Here is a 20,206-nt window from a genome sequence, read left to right as displayed (position 1 = left end):
TAATTCCGATACAATAGTTCTAAAAACATGAAAATGATAAGATAAGGGAGGCACGGGGCTGCGAACGCAAACAACTACCTCGTAGTCTCCGAATCACTGCCTGAACTGGGAGAATCAACACTCAGGAGCGGACTCTACGATGTCTGAATCTGCACACATGGTGCAGGGAGTAATGTGAGTACTCCGACTCAGTGAGTAATAATTATAAATAATGGCTGAAAGTATGAAAACACGTAAAGGCACAAAGCAATTCCATATCAAGAAGTAAAATCACTTAAAGCAGTAAATCAGTGAAGAAATCAAATGATATTCCTTTTTAAAACAAGTAAAGTAAGTAATTTAACAGGTAAATAACAAGTAGAAATTCGCCCCTCGGGCACAGTATCAATCGCTCAGAACAGTATCAGCCCCTCAGGCTTACTCTCAGTAAAATATCAGCCCCTCGGGCTCAGTATCAATCACTCAGAACAGTATCAGCCCCTCGGGCTCACTCTCGGATCATAATGGGTACCCACGCTCACTGTGGGTGTGCAAACTCCAGAGGGGGCCCTTACGGCCCAAGTGCTATATCAAGCCACCTCGTGGCATCATCACTCGGCACTCGACCTCACATCACTCAAGCCACCCGGCCTCACATCACTCAAGCCACCTCGTGGCATATAAAGTATCTCAGGCCCTCAGCCTCATATCACTCAGCATATCCTCACATATGGCCCTCGGCCTCACTCAGTCCAAAAATCATCACAAGCCCCTTGGGCATTAGTAAAACAGTAGTTCTCATCCCACAACATGATATAGAAATATTATTTAAGTTTCAAATCTGAGTAAAGTGACTGAGTTTGTAAAACAGTAGATATCAACAGGACTGAGTTCAAATAATAAGTCAAGCAGTGAGGAAACAGTGATAAAAATCCACGAAGGGTTCAAATAGTTGGCACGAAGCCCAAATATGGCAATCAACCCAAATCATGATGATAACAAATGAATTTCAGTCAAATACGCGGTAAAATCATCAATCGGGACGGATCAAGTCACAATCCCCAGTAGTAAAAGACCCCACGCTCATCATCCAGCGCGTATCTTGCCTCAATATAGCACTAGGATGTGCAATCCGGGGTTTTAAACCCTCAGAACATCATTTACAATCATTACTCACCTCAAATCGGATAAATCTCTAGCTCGCGACGCCTTTGCCCCTCAAATCGGCCTCTACGAGCGTCGAATCTATCCAAAATCAGAACGAATATGTCACAATATGCTAAGGAAACAAAGCCCAAGCGAAAACAATCAACAAAGGGCACGATTCCTGAAATTACCAAAACTCGAGCCCCCGGCCCATGTCTCGGAATCGGGTAAAATTTACATTTTTAGAATCCTCATACCCTCACGAGTCTAACCATACCAAAATTATCCAATTTCGATACCATTTGGTCCTTCAAATCATCATTTGATATTTTTGAAAGGTTTCACAATTTTCTTCCCAAATTCCATCCCAAATCATGAATTAAATGATGAATTTAATGATAGATTCATGTACTCTAGCCAAATCTGAGTTAGAATCACTTACCCCGATGAATTTCTTGAAAAACCTTTGAAAAATCGCCAAAATCTGAGCTCTCTAGGTCAAAATATTAAATAAAACCCAAAACCTCATATTTATAGAGTACCCCTCATATTTCAGCCTCCGCAGGCCGCACCAAATCAACCGCAGTCCGCACAAGCCAGTGCGGTCCGTGCAAAAACAACCGCGGCCATATAGGCCTTCCTCTATAGTGATAAGCTTTAGTATTTTGGCCATAACCTTCTCTACAGATATCCAAATTGCGATATCCTTACCTTTTTGGAAACCAGACACGAAGAGCTATAACTTTCGTTTTTGAATCATCTCGAAATTCCTTATAGATCAAAAGATATGAGGTTCTGAAGTAGGACCAACGAATCGTTCCCCACCGCGGCCGCACACCATTTTGTGCGGTCCGCATGACACCTACCGCGGCCGCACTTCTTTTTGTGCGGTCCGTACAGCACATACCGCGGCCATACTTCTTTTTGTGCGGACCGCGCGGGTGGTTTCCGAGGCCTGCAACCCTCCTGGACCTGCTACAGCTATGACTTTCGGCCTAAAACATCCTGGAACCTACCCGGGACCCCCGAAACTTCAAACTAATTGTACCAACACATCCCATGACATCGTTAAAACTTGTTCAACACTTCGGAATGCTTACGACAACATCAAATCACCATTTTAACATAGGATTCAAGCCTAACAACTCCAAGAACTCTTAAATTATGCTTTCGCTCAAAAAGTCTATAAAATCTCGTCTGAATGACCTGAAATTTTGCACACACATCCCAAATGACACAACGAAGCTACTGCAACTCTCGGAATTCCATTATATCAAAATCTCTCCTATCAATCCGAAATTGCCAAAATATCAATTTCGCCAATTCAAGCCTAAATCTCCTCTACAACTCCAAAACCCATTCCGATCGCGCTCCTAAGTCACAAATCACCTAACGGAGCTAACCAAACCATAAAAATTCCAATCTGAGATCAAATACACACAAGTCAAATCGTGGTCAAACCTTTCAAATTTTAAGCTTTCACTGAGACTATTCTTCCAAATTAAATTTTGATTAACTTGAAACCCAACACCAACGATTTACATAAGTTATATTGCATCACACGGGGCAAGTCATGCCCGAGAACTGGCGAGCAAAATGCAAAAACTCAAAATGACTTGTCGGGTCGTTACATCCTCCCCCACTTAAACATACGTTCGTCCTCAAACGTGCCTAGAGTTGTTCCAAAAGCCAACCAATTGCTGAATAACCTCACCATCCACATGCCCGGGGGTGATCCCGCGTCACCCTATCTCGCATAGGTTCGATAACACAATATAACAGAAATTTCACAATCCATCCTAGTCCATGAACCATGGAACCACATTTCCTCTTCTAAAATCATCGACACGATCAGAATTTCACATGTATACTGTGAATAAGTCCGAACAAGCTGTAACAAACCATATATGCTATCTCCGGTGCAATCACATGATATACCACATAACTCAACACTTGTAGTGATAACTTCTAACCACAGCAGTTGCACACAACATCCGTATACTGATAGAAAAACTCTTATCAACTAAAGTTTCATCCCAACACTTTCATATACTGCTAATGATCACTAAGACACGTGGTAAGCCATAACCATTTCCCAGATCAACCATTCATGAAGCCACTTCTTCCTTGGCAAATACCACAGCAAATTTCCGAACCGAAGCTCGATACTATCCTTCCAACATGCTGAAATCACATCCGTTCGTATTTACTAATGATCCCCAACGATCTACTCTAATCCAACACATTACTCTGGTGACATGACACATCCATACAGGCCTAAGCCACAACTTGCACAATACACTCATCAATACGCAACAGTCCGAACATACTCAAATCATGAAAATGACTCAAATGAAAGAGCTATATCTCAAGCTCACTGGTACCACCACAACACAAGGCTGAGAACCCATCTCACATCATAGGAATAGAACACACGAGTCTAACCCGCAAGGTCATACCTCCACATAACTTCGCTACAATGTGCGATCCTATCCAATACTGCCCCACATGAACCACCTTAAGTCACTATGCTTGAAATCGACAACCACGCATAATTGGATATCTTGAACCAAAGCAATTCATCATACTCACGGTGAAGTAAATAACATACACCATGCAAACCCGAAAGGACATAACCGATACGCCATTCACCGAGCAACACCCAATTACTCTTCCCGCTCGACTTCCACTACAAGACCCCAATAGAACCGCACCATATGTACCTATAACCAACAAATCATAACATCTCGCAACACAGAAAGGTAACTCATGGTTCTCCCCAGATTACTAATAAGCTCAATAACAATCGAATCAATACACCCCTCAACAGTACAATTCAGAGCCAACCAAGCCAGCTCAAAGTAGAACACGCATCTACATTGGCCTGCCAACGAGCTCCTTATCACAAAAATCCTGGAGTTGCTCTTCAACTCTTTTAACTCTGCCGGTGCCATATGATACAATGCCCGATATCAAATCAATACCGAAATCAACAACCTTGCCCGACGACATGCCCGGCCACAAGAAACATATTCGAAAAGTCCCTCACCACCAGAACTAAATCAATAGTATGAGCCTCTACACTAACATTCATCACAAAAGCCCAAATAAGAAAGACAATCCTTCCCAGTCGTCCGCTAGGCCTTCGAAATATAAAACCACTCCACTAGGGCATAATCCTACGGACCTCGCCACTCAATCCGTGGCATTTTCGGCATAGCCAACAACGTCGCCTTAGTGCAATAGTCCAGAATGACACAGCATGGAGACAACCAGTCTGAACCAATATCACATCCAAAATCTAACATACCAAGCAACAAAAGATCCGCTCGGGTCTCCAAATCCCGATAGTCACTAAATAGTGCCAATACACACGACTTACAAACTCCACATAACCTGAATATGAGAACTTCCCGTCTCCAACTCCATATGGCCTATGAATCCACATATCTGGTTCCAATTCTTCCGTCTGAATGCATACCACACCTCAAATACCCAATTATTCCACGAGAGATAATCTAGAATTCCTCTATGCCACCAAGCAACTCGAGTATTAGCAGTCGTTCTAACCAGAAAATGCCACAATACTACCAAAGTATCACCAACTTAATCACATTGCCCTTTCTGAAACATATGCCCTCATCAAATCACCCCAAATTAGCAATACAATTTCCTTAATCATCCGAAGACCCTTTCTCTAATTATCTGAAGCTCGTTCCTCTAATTATCTGAAACTGCCCGTGCTGCCTAAGAATTTTATGACTTTCCGTTCAAAACTGAACCGCAACCTCACGCATGCAATTCTCAATCATTTACAACATACTGCATAACCCATACCATTCTAGGATAACCATGAGAACTTCATATCCCTTCCGAACCGCAAGCCACTATGCATTTCACTAGCCAAGAACTTTCCATTGATCCCATCTAGCAAAGAACCACTATAAATCCCATGCTCCTCATGCCCATAGAAAATATACATCTCAAACCAAGGTAGAAACCATCAAGGACTCTCCGAGTTCCCCTTGCACAAACCAGACCTGCCAGGACTGAATCCTTCTAACTCGACCAAGCTACGCAAGCCATCAAAACCTAAGAGCATTGTTGTGAAATACCTGTAGGAACTCATTACCCCGTACACACCCAAGGAACTAATCATATCCTTACCATACTGATCCAGCCTACTACCCAACTATCCCATTTATCGGAGTTTCCTTCTGATTTACCTTCAACTTGATATCCCCTCTTGCTGTAGCACCACAATTCCTCAACTCAGACTTATCACACGGGACCCAAGCATAAAGCCACACCGTCTGAGACCCATAAGCCACTGAATACTCTCTTATCTATTCCCAAAGGCACCACATTAAAAATACTTTACTCTGAGGAAACTTCCTGAGAATCTAAATCCGTTACCTTTACCTTCCTGATACTGATACATAGGATCCCATAATTGATATAGAAGTGACACAAGTCTTGGCACCCTCTAATGTAAACCTCAGTTTCTAGCCCAATTATACACTTGAAAATCTCCAATTATTACCTGAAAGTCTTGAACCCATTAGAACCATTTCCCAGAGTCATTCACTCTATTCAAACTGCAATTAGTCTGATCAAATGAACCAAACAACCCATGCCTCTTGGCACTCCGACACCGCAGAATGTAACCTTATCCCAATACAACCAAGCAACTTCCTGCTCTATGCACCGAGCATTCTCGCCAATAACAACTCAAGACATCCCATGATTTTTACACACCTATGAATCATAATATAATCTTCGTCAAAATTTTCCTGTACTCGAGCCATCCTCGGTCTCAATTTCTACAAGCCATAACCGGTTCACCAGCACGCCTCAAACTGGAACCAACATAGCACCTAACTGTGCAATCGCCTAATCTATAGTAGGCTCCCACACTTGGCTCGAAGCCATAGATCAACACATACTCAATAACTCATAACGATTATACTCTATTGATGTCATGATACCATAGTGAGATTAAACTCAAATCTTTTATAATCTTGTGAAAACACAGATCATCTAGAATTGTAACTCTTCTGCAAATCTCGCATTCCACTCTCGCAACAGTTACACCCGCTCTCTAAGCAACCCAATTTAAAGTTCAACACATATCCTTCACTCGCAATGAGATCTTCTAACAGACACATAAGGATCGTACCACCTCAGAACATTTCGTAGGAGACAACCCACTTGTTTTGCCTCTAACTAACATTTCTGTATACCTTCCACCATCATAAACTGTACGCAGTCACTTAGTCTTCCTGAGTCTGAACTCATACCATAACGTGAAATTTACTTCACTCACAACTGCGAAACATGAAAAGATCCTTCACACGCCCATAACTCGGGGATATACCTCGAATCAAGATAGAATTCAAGCACCTAATAGTTCTTCTATCCTCTAGCAGACCTTCTCGTCGCTTCCAAATCATGTGGATACATCTCGCAGTACCAATATACTTATCACATAGTTATCCAACCGTCACTTCCACTAATAGGGATAATACCGAACATATACGTTCAACAATACTTGCTCACACAATCAACACCTCGGTGCTCAAGCCATAGGCAAAGATCCGGCCTCAAGTCCTCTAGACCGGCCCAACATCAACTCACAGAGATCACATCTCGCCCCTCGATCGGGGAATCACAAGCCATCGATACACATCTGATACTGAGCACTCATGCGCGCATACGAACACGTGGAAGGAATTCAAGAGTTACTTTTCAAGCTGAATCAAGGACGCACGATTAGAATTCAAAAATGTGAAGTTTTCCTAAAGGTTCTGCAGCCTCTCGAGGATAAATACAGACGTCTTCGTACCGATCCGCGAGACTCTACCATTTTATGAGCTTCCGAAGTAGGACCAGCGAATCGTTCCCCACCGCGGCCGCACACCATTTTGTGCGGTCCGCATGACACCTATCGCGGCCGCACTTCTTTTTGTGCGGTCCGCACAACACATACCGCGGCCGCACTTCTTTTTGTGCGGACTGCGCGGGTGGTTTCCGAGGCCTGCAACCCTCCTAGACCTGCTACAGCTATGACTTTCGGCCTAAAACATCCTGGAACCTACCCAGGACTCCCGAAACTTCAAACTAATTGTACCAACACATCCCATGACATCGTTAAAGCTTGTTCAACACTTCGGAACGCTTACAACAACATCAAATCACCATTTTAACATAGGATTCAAGCCTAAGAACTCCAAGAACTCTTAAATTATGCTTTCGCTCAAAAAGTCTATCAAATCTCGTCCGAATAACCTGAAATTTTGCACACACATCCCAAATGACACAACGAAGCTACTGCAACTCTCGGAATTCCATTCTGACCCTTATACCAAAATCTCGCCTATCAACCCGAAATTGCTAAAATATAAATTTCGCCAATTCAAGCCTAAATCTCCTCTACAACTCCAAAACTCATTCCGATCGCGCTCCTAAGTCACAAATCACCTAAAGGAGCTAACCAAACCATAAAAATTCCAATCCGAGATCAAATACACACAAGTCAAATCTTGGTCAAACCTTTCAAATTTTAAGCTTTCACTAAGACTGTTCTTCCAAATTAAATTCTGATTAACTTGAAACCCAACACCAATGATTTACATAAGTCATATTGCATCACACGGGGCAAGTCATGCCCGAGAATTGGCGAGCAAAATGCAAAATCTCAAAACGACCGGTCGGGTCGTTACATAATTGAATGATTTATCGAATTTTGTGAGTTTTATCGGGTTTCGAGGTGCGAGCTCAAGTTTGACTTTTTTGTTGACTTTGAGTAAATATGTAAAGATTTGACCTTTATCAATTGAGTTTGCTTCCTATGACATTATTTGATAATTTTGAGTTGCTTTTAGCTAGTTTCAAGCTGTTCGTAGGATGATTTGAGCGGGATGGCGCTTCTAGTGTTTCGATTGGGTTTGTTTGAGGTAAGTGTCTTGCCTAACTTTGTTGGGAGAATTTTTCTACTAATTGCCATTATTTTCTACATGTGGGGGTGATGCATATATGAGGTGACGAGCGTATATGCATATGCTAGGGTTAATCATGCTCGGGGTTAAATTATATAATTAATTGTGCCTTGTAGAATTATGTGACCTTCTTGTTTCAGACTTCTAGACTACTAAGAATGTGAAATTAAATGCTAGAAACCAAGATTTAGCTTATTATAACTTAATTAAAATTTGACGAATTTTCATGAAACTATTAATGTGTTAAATTCGGTCATCACTATGCTTAATCACTAATACATCACTACGACCGTTATTCTTGAGATATTGGATTCTATACTTGAATTGAAGATAATTTTTTAGACTTGTTGAAATACTTGCACAATAAGGTTCTTGAGGTTTATTGAATTGTTATTGGCTTGAAAGTTGTGATTGATGTTCATTTGGAATATCCGCTTAAACACTCACCTTGATGTTATTCATGCTTCCTACCTTGCTTGTCATTAATATACATGTGCTTGTTGAGGAAAAGTATAAAGCATGAAAGGTGATGTCGTGTCATTGCATATACATTATCATGTGAGGAAGACTGTAAAGCATGAAGAGTGATGCCATCCCATTTTATTTACATTACCATGTGAGGATGAGAGTAAAAGCACGAAGGGTAACGCCGTGTCATTTCATTTACATTATCATGATCTCATTTACATTGTCATGTGAGGATGAGAGTAAAATCATGAAGAGTGATGCCGTGCCATTTTATTTACATTATCATGTGAGGATGAGAGTAAAAGCACGAAGGATGATGCCGTGTCATTTTATTTACATTACCATTTTTATATTATCATATGTTTATGGCACGAAGGGTGTTTCCGTGCAGGCGAGGACGAGAGACATGCATTATGTGGTAATATTTTTCCTTGTGTATACATTCATGCCTTTATCTTGAGTTATTACTATTGCACCTATGTTTTTTATGTGGCTTGTCATTATTGTTATGTCTTTGTCCTCTATCTCAATTGTTGTTGTGTTATCCATGCTTTCTATCTATTTAACTTGCAAATATCATGCTTTCTTTCTTGTTTGTCATATCTACATCTGTATCATTTCTCATTTGTTGCACTTTCGTATAAGCCTTCTACCATGTTAGTTACTCATCCCTTCTATTTGTTTAGCTTATAAATATCATGCTTTCCTTCATGGATGTTATATCTATATCTAAGCCTTCTACCATGTTAGCTAGTAAAATTTATGTTCCTCTATCTTAAATGCTATCATTACTTCTATGCCTTCTATCTAGTCTGTTACTATTTTCCATATGCATTTCGTTACTCGTTATTGCTTCCTGTGTGTCTCTCACTTTATCGTTATTCTTATTGGCATTTCTTTCACCTGGTAATTGGTACTGTTATACGTATGCTCGGTGAGGAAGAGATAAATGCACGAAGGGTGTTGCCGTGCCAATTGATTTGACCTACATTCATATATTTTAAGAGGATGAGTTAAATGCACGAAGGGTGTTGCCATTCTATTTGATTTGATATTTTGAGTACATTTCTCACACCATGAAAGTTATGAATTTACTACCGTAATTTCTTCTAGTAATCATTTACTGCCTCGCATAGTTGTTTTCTTGTACTCTTATCTGTTATGTTTTAGAACTATTTCTATTTCTAGTCTACTGCATAGGTTATAACAGTGAGAATATTTTAACTAAAAATCCTCGTCACTACTTCAACGAGGTTAGACAATATACTTACTGGGTACATGGGTTCGATTGTACTCATACTATACTTCTGCACCTTGCGTGCAGATTTTGAAGCTGGAGTCGCTGTGTATGGCGGAAGCTGGCATTGAAGATGTACCTGCATTCTGATTATAGCTGCCACTTGTCCTTGATAGCTTTAGATTTTGCTAATCTATTATGTAAACTTCAAACAAATGACGTATTTATTCGTACTAGTTTTTTTTGTAAATTCTAAATCTTATAAGCTCATGATTTGTACTACTAGTCCTTGGGTTATTGTATAAATGTTCCGATGATTCTTCACTGTTTTCTTATAAATCTCATTTGGATTGTATTGACTGTTAGTTGGCTTACCTAGCGGGTCGAGTTAGGCTCACGACTAGTGAATTTTGGGCCGTGATAAATAATTGACAACTTCTCCACAATGGCACATCCTCTTCGATGAAAATCTATTCTCCGACATTGTATGCCTTTCGACGACCTAAACAGTCCTAATGCATAAGTTTAAGAAGAAAATAAATGAGAGAAAACACCAGAACTCTAGATTTGGTTGCTATTGATTTGCGAGTGGTGGATTTAGGATTTATTAGTTTATCGGGTGTTTTAACTTAGAGTGGGGGGATCCGATGGGTTATGGGTTGGAGCGGGTTAGTTCACTAGTGGGGTGAGTTTTTAAGTCCAACGATGCCATGTGTCCCACTCCGTAAAAAAGGGGACAAATGCGGAACTTTGGCGGATGGTAGGAATTTTATTAGCCAGAAAGTATAACGGGGGACTAGCTTATACAATGAAGCAAAGTAAAAGGACACACATAAATATATTATTGACTTGCAAATGTTCTGTTGAGAAATACTTGGAATGTAAGCATAAACAACAACAACAACAACAACAACCTAGTATAATCCCACAAGTGGGGTCTGGGGAGGGTAATATATACGCGGACCTTACCCCTACCCCGAGGGGCAGAGAGGTTGTTTCCAGGAAACCCTCGGCTCAAGAAAGCAACAAGAGACGATATATTAGTACCATCAATAGACTCATAATAAAATAACAGCAATATAAGAAATACGAAATAGATGGATGGTATAATAATAACCAGCAGATAAAGCCCTGCATCAGTAGATGGCCAGTAGCATCCTAAGACTAACTCCTAACTGGCTAGTCTCACTCTAGTGCGCTGTAGAATATTCATAACTTCCTCCTAACCTACAACATTAATGCTCGACCTCCACAATTCCCTGTTAAGGGCCATGTCCTCAGTAATCCTAAGTCGCGCCATGTGCTGCCTGATCATCTCTCCCCAATACTTCTTAGGTCGCCCTCTACCTCTCCTCGTGTCCACCACAGCCAGTCGCTCACACCTCCTCACCGATGCATCATTGCTCCTCCTCTGAATGTGCCCGAACCATATGAGTCTTGCTTCCCGCATCTTGTCCTCCATGGGGGCCACGTCCACCTTCTCTTGAATATCTTCATTCCTAATCTTATCCATCCTTGTATGCCCGCACATCCACCTTAACACCCTCATATCTGCTACTTTCATCTTCTGGATGTGTGAGTTCTTAACCGGCCAACACTTAGTCCCATACAACATGGCAGGCCTAACCACTGCTCTATAAAATTTACCTTTTAGTAACGGTGGCACTTTCTTGTCATACAGGACTGTCAACGCTAACCTCCACTTCATTCACCCCACCCCTATACGGTATGTGACATCCTCGTCGATCTCCTCGATCCCCTGAATAACCGACCCATAGTACTTGAAACTTGACGAGGCCAATGCGTATAAGATTTTGCTACTCGTACTCTATCAAATTCTAGTATAGTTTATGATATCGTCCCACAGAGACTGGAGAATCTAGCTACAAACTTATAATATTCTTACTACTATTTGAGAGAATCAAATTGATGAAGTTTTGTTTGTTGAAAATTTAAATTGCTTAAGTTGAAACTAAATAACTTTCGGAAGATTTATATTTAAAAAGAGTTAGAAATTATTGAATTCGCTCGATAGCGTGATAATACTAAAATCTTAGCTTCTACATATATTTCTCTTAGGAATAACTGTTTATTACTAATACAATTATATTTTGCTCACTCAGAAATAATCAATTAACAACACTTCGTGAGGTTATGTAAATCAATTGATATATTACTTGTGACGATTAAACCGAAATAATTTTCTTGCCTGAATTGTGCTAAAAGATAGCAAAAACCTCTTGCAATTACTTTTTACTAAAAATCAATAATCTTGCCAACTACAACTCCTCCGTGAGAATTAGAATGGAAGTAAGCAAGATAACAGACTTGGAATGATAGCTTAAAAAGAATTACTCTCACTCTATTATTTTACCCAATAGTTATCGTATATTAATTTTGCTTCGTGAGAATTACAAAATTGACATACAACTAACTTTGGAGAATAAATAGATAGAAGTGACAATAATTAATTAACACTAATATTCCAACACAATATAGAAATATAATTAGAAAGTTTCAGGTCAAGCATGTAGTAAAATTGAGATTAATATTATAACGCTATCGAGCTTCATCAACTATCCCAACAAAAGAGATTACTCCATTATGAAGTATTTAAATCTCAAAAAGAAAGAAATTCTTAAAATACTATCAACACTCTTAGAAAATTCAAAGACTACAAGATAAAATGAAATAGATAAAGAAAGAAGCAAAGACCAAAACTAGAGAAAAGTTATTAATTAGGCACATATGATCTTCCCCTCCCTTTCAACACAAACATCCTATTTATAGAAATCAAATCTCATAAGGTGACACGATGCCTCGTGGTTCTTTTGCCATGATGCGTCGTGCTTCTATTGCCATGATGCCTCGTGGTTCTTTTGCCATGATGCCTCGTGCTTCTCTTTTTATTCCTTTATTTGTTTTATCATGATATTTTTGTTTCCTGCAAAATACTATTAGAAAATACAGATAATTGATATTATATATATTTAAAATAATTTATTTTTAAGTATATAATATATGAATATTTTATAGTCATCAAACTCCTCCGCACTTGAATCCTTGCTCGTCCTCGAGGTAGTAATTTTATTAATAATTGTTGTTTCTTGTAGAGTAGAAAAGTAAAAAAATAAAGTTTCACATAAAATTCAAAATCTATAAGTTTTTCAAGTCGCCAAATCTATACCTTGTTTCTGCTTCTGCTTTTGTTTGCCAAAAACTTTCAACCCCTCTTTTGATGAACCTTTTGAGATTGATAACATTATGATTACAATTTCGAGTTTCTCAAATTTTATCCATAGGCTTGCCTTTCATGTCAGTCTCCACTAATGTAGAATCAACACTAATTTCTAAAATTATTTTAGGACTTTTTCAGCCTTGTAATGATAGGCTTAATGCTGGTAAGGTAAAAGGATATATTTGTAGTGACTTTGTTCCATCCAACTTTATTATGAGAGCCAATTATTTTACCAAAGTAACTATGTACAACTCAACACAAGAAAATAACTCTAGAGATTGGGCTAAAGGTCCCGGTCTCCAATTTCATAATTAATATCACTTAAGTCATCATTTCTCTCAATAGATTTCTTTAATTCAAGCTTCTTGAACCAATAATTTATTTTACAGGTATATACACCTTGTTTTCCTCTTCTTCTTTTTTTAAGAGTGAAATAGAACATTTACTCCATAAGTATTCCTTCATCGCTTGCTTTAATAATCATTTTTGCTCAACTATAGCCGGAAGAAGTAGTATCAATCTTTTTGTAAGGTAAACCAATATGGTGTATCAATAAAAGTTGGTCTATCCCTTTTTTTGGGGGGGCTCAAAGTTGGGTGCTAAAAGGTAAAATATAAATATTTGTGGTTAAAAATAGATATGCTAAAAAGGGTGTCAAAGAAAGCCTAATTTCATTCTAAAAATAGTATTGTCTAGAATTTCGCTTTGATAGACATTTGGGGCAAGTTCTAGCAAAATTTTATTGATTCTACCTGTTGAGATCATAATGCTTCTCAATTCCAACACTTTCTCAAATTTGGAGATACTCGTTCTTGCCTTCACAAAAATAAAACTACAAACTTGGAAGTTATATGGCAAAATGAAAACAATTGTATGGCATAAATAAAAAAAATTATGTTTGAAAAATATGTAAACTTTTACTTTGAAACTTTAATATTGTACTAGAACAACAATTAAGAATAAAATAAAAGATGAATATATATATATAGGGAGAGAGAAGAAAAAACTTGAAAGAGTGTGTGACAACACATATTTTTATATGTAATAGACTGACTAATTTAAGACTTTTTCAGTCATTTGGTCCTGGTTTAAATATAAACCAACAAATTTACCTGTGCCAACATTTTGAATTAATTCGTTAAATGGTTAATCAACCAGTTACTTAGGCATACCGATCACCATGGAGTTACTCCTGCACAGGTGACTCTGTTTTTGTAGAGGCCTTCATGAGATGTTCTGGTTGTACAATAACCTAGATATTGATAAGATCAATTGATTAAGTATTTAATTACCCAAAACTATGTCGGGCTTATGAGGCTCCACTGCTTCTCCCTCAATGGCTAAGTTTTGTATCTTAGTTCTGAGTTTAACGTCGTCAGCTCGACTTATTAATTGCAGAATTCATCAGTCTATCAAAGTAACCGATGGATGTTGTTCAAAATGTCTTCTATAGTACAATTTTAGCTTGTTACCTTAAACTTGTCTCCTCCATATTTCTGAATTTCAATTGTCCCGTATGGAGTAACACCTATAACATTGTAAGGACCCGTCCACCTGGATTTTAATTTTTCTGGGAATAACCTGAGTCGGTTATTGTAAAGAAGTACCTGATCTCCAATTTTGAAACTCTTTGGTCAAATCAACTTGTCATGCCATATTTTTGTTTTTTTCTTCAAAAATTTTAGCATTTTTATAGGCTCCCAATCTCAGTTCTTTCAATTCATTAACCTGAATAAATCGCTTTTTACCAGCGGAGGTTAAATCAAAGTTCAGTGCTTTCAATGCCCAAAAAACTTTATGTTCTAATTCTATGGGCAAATGACAAACTTTTTCAAAGACTTATCTATATGGAGATGTTCCAATTAGCGTTTTGAATGCCGTTCGGTACGCCCATAATGCATCATCTAATTTTAAAGCCCAGTCTTTTCTTGAGATTCCAACTGTTTTTTCAAGAATTCTTTTTAACTCGCAATTGGAAACCTCAACTTGCCCTTGAGTTTAAGTATTATATGGTGTTCCTGTTTTGTGAGTCATATTATATTTTGACAGTAAAACAGAAAATTGCCTATTGATAAAATGAGTTCCTTGATCACTAATGATAACTCGCGACGTGCCAAATCTAGTAAAAATATTTTTTCTAAGAAAATTGCACACTGTACGAGCATCATTCTTATTTGTGGGATGACTTCAACCCATCTTTACACATAATCCAAAGCCACAAGGATATATTCAAAAGAGTGAGAAGAAGGAAAATGACCCATAAAATCTATTCCCCAAACATCAAATATTTCACATACCTGTATTGATTGCAGAGGCATTTCATCTCTCTTGGTGATATTACCTATTCTCTGACACCTGTCACATTGTGCTACATATGCTCGAGCATCTTTAAAGAGTGTGGTCCAGAAGAATCCGGCTTCTAAAACTTTAAAAGCCGTTCGATTTGCTGTATAATGTCCTCCAATTGCTCTATCATGACAGTGATATAGAATTTTATTCATCTCTTCTTCAGGTACACACCTTCTAATGACATTATCTGCATAATTTTTAAATAAGTAAGGTTCATCCCACAGATAATACTTTGCATCAGATATAAGCTTTTTTTTTGCTGGTAAGAGAAATCTTGCGGTATCCATTTTCCAACCAAGTAATTCGCGATATCTGCAAACCAGGGTGGTTGAGTCACAATTGTATTTACTGAAAAATATGTTCATCAGGAAATTCTTCTTTTATCTCATTAAACTCAAGGGGAGGGTTTTCTAATCTAGACAAATGGTCAGCTACTTGGTTCTCTATCCATTTCTTGTCCTTTATCTCAAGGTCAAATTCTTGCAGAAGTAAAATCCATCTTAATAATCTAGGTCGAGCATCTTTCTTAGCTAAGAGGTATTTTAAAGCTGCATGATCAGTAAAAATAGTGACCTTGGTTCCTATCAAATAGGAACGAAATTTATCAAAAGCAAACACTACTGCTAGTAACTCCTTTTCTGTTGTGGAATAATTCACTTGAGTCTCACTCAATGTCCTACTGGCATAGTAAATGGGACGAAAAATCTTATCCCTTCTTTGGCCTAAAACAACTCCAACTGCTGTATCACTAGCATCACACATGACCTCAAAAGGTTGGTTCCATTCAGGGGACACAACTACAGGTGCAAGTGATAACTTTTCTTTAAGGGTTTCAAATGCTTTCACACAGTCACCTGAAAAATCAAACTTAGTGTCTTTCATCAAGAGGTTAGTCAGCGGTTTTGAAATCTTTGAGAAGTCTTTTATGAATCGTCTGTAAAAACCTGCATGACCTAGAAAACTTCTAATTCCTTTCACAGTTGTGGGAGGGGGTAATCCTGCTATAAGATTAACTTTTGCCTTATCAACTTCTATCCCTTTAGCAGTGATTTTATGTCCTAAAATAATTCCTTCCGTAACCATAAAATGACACTTTTCCCTATTAAGAACTAAGCTTCTTTCTTCACATCTTTTAAGAACTAAGGTCAAATGGTTAAAACCTTATATGTTTTGCCAAATAGTGTAAAATCATCCATAAAAATTTCAAGAAATTTGTCAGTCATGTCAGCAAAAATTGCCAACATGCAACGCTGAAATATAGCTGGGGCGTTGCACATTCTCCTATAGGCATATGTTCCATGAGGGCATGTGAAGGTTGTCTTATCTTGATCTTCTGGTGTGATTGGTATATGATTATATCCTGAGTAGCCATCAAGAAAATAGTAAAAACCATATCCTGCAATATTTTCAATATTTGATCAATAAATGGCAAAGGAAAATGATCTTTTTAGTGACATCATTGAGACGTCTGTAATCAATACAGACTCTCCATCCTGTAACAGTCCTGGTAGGTATGAGCTCATTATTTTCATTTTTTATAACTATCATACCTCCTTTCTTTGGTACTACCTGAACGGGACTTACCCATGGGCTGTCAGAAATGGGGTATATAATACCTGTTGCCAATAACTTTACGATCTTTTTTTTCACTACTTCCTGCATTGCTGGATTCAATCTTCTTTGCGGCTGGACTGTTGGCTTGTATCTATCCTCCATTAGGATTCTGTGTGTACAAATAGCCGGACTAATCCCTTTAATATCTTCTACAATCCACCCCAAGGCTCCTTTGTGTGCTTTCAATACTTTAATCAAACTATTTTCTTGTTCTGCAGTAAGAGAAGATGAAATAATTACTGGAAATAATTCTTGCTCAAGATAAACATATTTCAAATGAGAAGGGAGAGCTTTGAGTTCAATTTTTGATTGAATTTTTTCGGATTTCATCTCTTCTTCTTCTGAATCTTTGTCCAATATTTCAGCTTCTCTTCTGATGGTGGGATTATCGTCCTGTGTGGTGCCTGATTTGATCAAGCATCTTTCCATTGAATCTGAAATTAATTGATCATCTTTGAATTCATCTGTAAGATAACTAATCATGTCAATTGAAAAACATGAAGATGATGTTTCATCTCCTGAATATCTTAATATCTTTTGCATATCAAATATGACTCTTTCTTCATCAACTCTTAAAATTAATTGTCCTTGATGAACATCTATAATTGCTCTTCCTGTAGCAAGAAATGGTCTACCTAAAATTATTGGTTCATTAGGACATTCTTTCATTTCAAGTACTATAAAATCTACAGGGAAAATAAACTTATCTACTCTTACGAGTACATTTTCAATTATTCCCTTAGGTTTCTTAGTACTATGACCTGCAAACTGAAGAGAAACACTTGTGTCTTTTATTTCACCAAGATCTAACTTTTTAAATATAGAAAATGACATTAAATTTATTGAAGCTCCAGAATCACAAAGTGCTTTTTCAAAATATACTCCTCCCAAAGTGCATGGAATTGTAAAACTGCCTGGATCACCAAGTTTTTGTGGTAGCTTATTTTGAAGTATACCATTGCATTTTTCCGTAAGCATTACCACAGAAACTTCTTCTAATTTTCTTTTACATGACAAAATTTCCTTTAAAAATTTGGTATATGAAGGCATTTGTAACAAAGCATCAGTAAAAGGAATATTGATGTGAATTTGTTTTAAAATCTCCAAAAATTTTGCAAATTGGTTGTCAAGCTTTTCTCTTTTTATTTTTTGTGGAAAGGGAATATTCACAGGGAGAGGAGCCAATTTTTCAATATTTTTTTCTTCTTTTTTCTTGACTTCATTCTTTTCAGATGGTTCAGAGGGTATTTCAACATTCTTACCGTTGTTTACTTGTTGTTCTGACTGGTCTGCATAGGGTTCATCAAGCTCCTTATCTGACCGTAAGGTGATGGCCTTAAGGTGCTCTTTTGGGTTTTTCTCTGTATTGCTTGGTAAGAGACCTTGAATCTTTTCTGAAACAAGAGTTGCCAATTGGCTCAACTGTATTTCCAGATTTTTGAGGGATGAATTTTGGCTCTCCATCTTTTCATCAGTGACCTTAATATACTTATACATAAGATCATCAAGACTTGAATAAGCTTGTTGATGCCTTTGCTGATAGGGCCTTGCTTGTTGATAAGGTCTAAAGTTTGATTGACCATGATTTGGATTCTGGTATCCGGGTGGACCCTGTATTTGTTGCTTCTGGAAGCTTTGAGAGTTCTCTACACCATTTGGATTGCTCCATTGAAATCCTAGATGTTTCTGTGCCATTGGACTTCCAAAATGATACTGCTTGTAACTGATGACATTGACATGTTCATCATTGTGATTGATTGCTTGACATTCATGGTTCTGATGATTTCCTCCACACATGTTACAAGCCTCAGATTGGCTTGGTTGTTGTATATTTACCTGAAAAGTTTCAAATTTTTGTGCCAAAGAAATAATTTGTTGTGTTAGTGTATTTAAAGCATCAACCTGATTTACTGTAGCGGCCTTCTTGATAATTATACGCTCAGATGGCCATTGGATGACATTCTCAGAAATTTCATTCAACAATTGCAACGCTTTCTCTGTTGTTTTTCCCATTACTGAACCTCCTGCAGCTGCATCTATCACATTTCTACAAGAGGGTTTTAGCCCGTGATAAAAAAATATACAATTGCATATGTTCAAGAATATTGTGGTGTGGACATTTTCTTAACATTGCTTTTAACCTTTCCCAAGCTTGATAAACTGACTCTGTGTCAGTCTGCAAGATATTAGAAATGTCTTGTCTTAACTTTGTGGTTTTAGCAGGGGAAAAATATTTGTTTAAAAATTTCTGAGTCAGTTGATCCCATGTGGTAATGGAACCTTGTGGCAAATTTTGCAACCAAGTCTTGGCATCTCCTTTTAAAGAGAAAGGAAATAGCCTTAACTTGATAGCTTCAGGAGGTACTCCATTATACTTAGCTGTTTCAACAAGTTCCAAAAAGTCAATTAAATGACTGTGTGGATCTTCACTTACGTCTCCAGTGAAGATGCAAGACTGTTGAATTGTTTGAATCAGGCCAGTCCTGATTTCAAAGTTGTTGGCTGCCACTGGAGGTTTTCTGACACTAGATTCACAGTTGAAATGGTCAGGTCTAGCATAATCCCTTAGGATTCTGTTTGCTGGCCTTGCCGTTACTTCATCAAATTGATCCTCTATTTGGACTGGTGGTGGCACTTCGTGTGGGTTGATATTTTCTACTTCCTAATTCTCCATACCTTCACAAGCTATGCTTTGGGAAGATAATGCTTGTCCTTTCCTGTGCAATCGAAGAGATCTTTCAATTTGAGGATGATAATTGACAAACTCTTTTATAGAAAAGCGGGTCATAAACTACTCAAAATTCTAAAAAAACAAACTGAACTTAACTCCTAAAGTGGTAGTAGTAGTAGTAGTACTTAGAAGAAAATAATTAAAAGAAAGTGATGAATAACAAGGACAACAAAGATGACAAAAATAATAAGCGATCAAATAAAAATAGTAGTATGATAATGTTGTTGTTGTTGTTATTATTATTATTATTATTATTATTAATAATAATAATAATAATAATTATAATTATTATTAATAGTAGTAGTAGTAGTAGTATATGATAATAGTAATTATATTAGTACTAATTAGCAATAGATGTTATGAAAAAAATGGTAAACAAAATCAGTTAGTAGTAACAGTAACTAACGATGGAAAATAATAATATAATACTAATATAGAATATAGTT

At 37.7% G+C, this 20,206-nt stretch overlaps 1 protein-coding gene across 1 annotated transcript; it reads right to left on the bottom strand.

The window, feature by feature from the left end:
- Window positions 1–16,560: 16,560 nt before the first annotated feature.
- On the bottom strand, window positions 16,561–19,817 carry LOC142163292 (uncharacterized). The gene is made up of 5 exons (XM_075220563.1): window positions 19,706–19,817; window positions 19,171–19,408; window positions 17,434–19,076; window positions 17,032–17,241; window positions 16,561–16,811 (listed from the first exon to the last, which is right to left on the bottom strand). The coding sequence occupies exons 1-5, from the start codon at window positions 19,815–19,817 to the stop codon at window positions 16,561–16,563; spliced, it is 2,454 nt and encodes an 817-aa protein (XP_075076664.1).
- Window positions 19,818–20,206: the final 389 nt, after the last annotated feature.

The sequence above is a fragment of the Nicotiana tabacum genome, chromosome 8 (genome assembly GCF_000715075.1).
Source record: "Nicotiana tabacum cultivar K326 chromosome 8, ASM71507v2, whole genome shotgun sequence".
NCBI lineage: Eukaryota > Viridiplantae > Streptophyta > Magnoliopsida > Solanales > Solanaceae > Nicotiana > Nicotiana tabacum.
This window is presented reverse-complemented; position numbering and strand designations above follow the sequence as displayed.

Bases quoted from the DNA above. Each gene is read 5' to 3' on its own strand.
- LOC142163292 (XM_075220563.1), bottom strand. From the start codon at position 19,817: ATGACCCGCTTTTCTATAAAAGAGTTTGTCAATTATCATCCTCAAATT. The intron at 19,409-19,705 runs GTATGGAGAATT...TTGTTGAAACAG, and splicing joins CCAAAGCATAGCTTGTGAAG to CTAAGTATAATGGAGTACCT. The intron at 19,077-19,170 runs GTTAAAAGCAAT...ACCCTCTTGTAG, and splicing joins GTTTATCAAGCTTGGGAAAG to AAATGTGATAGATGCAGCTG.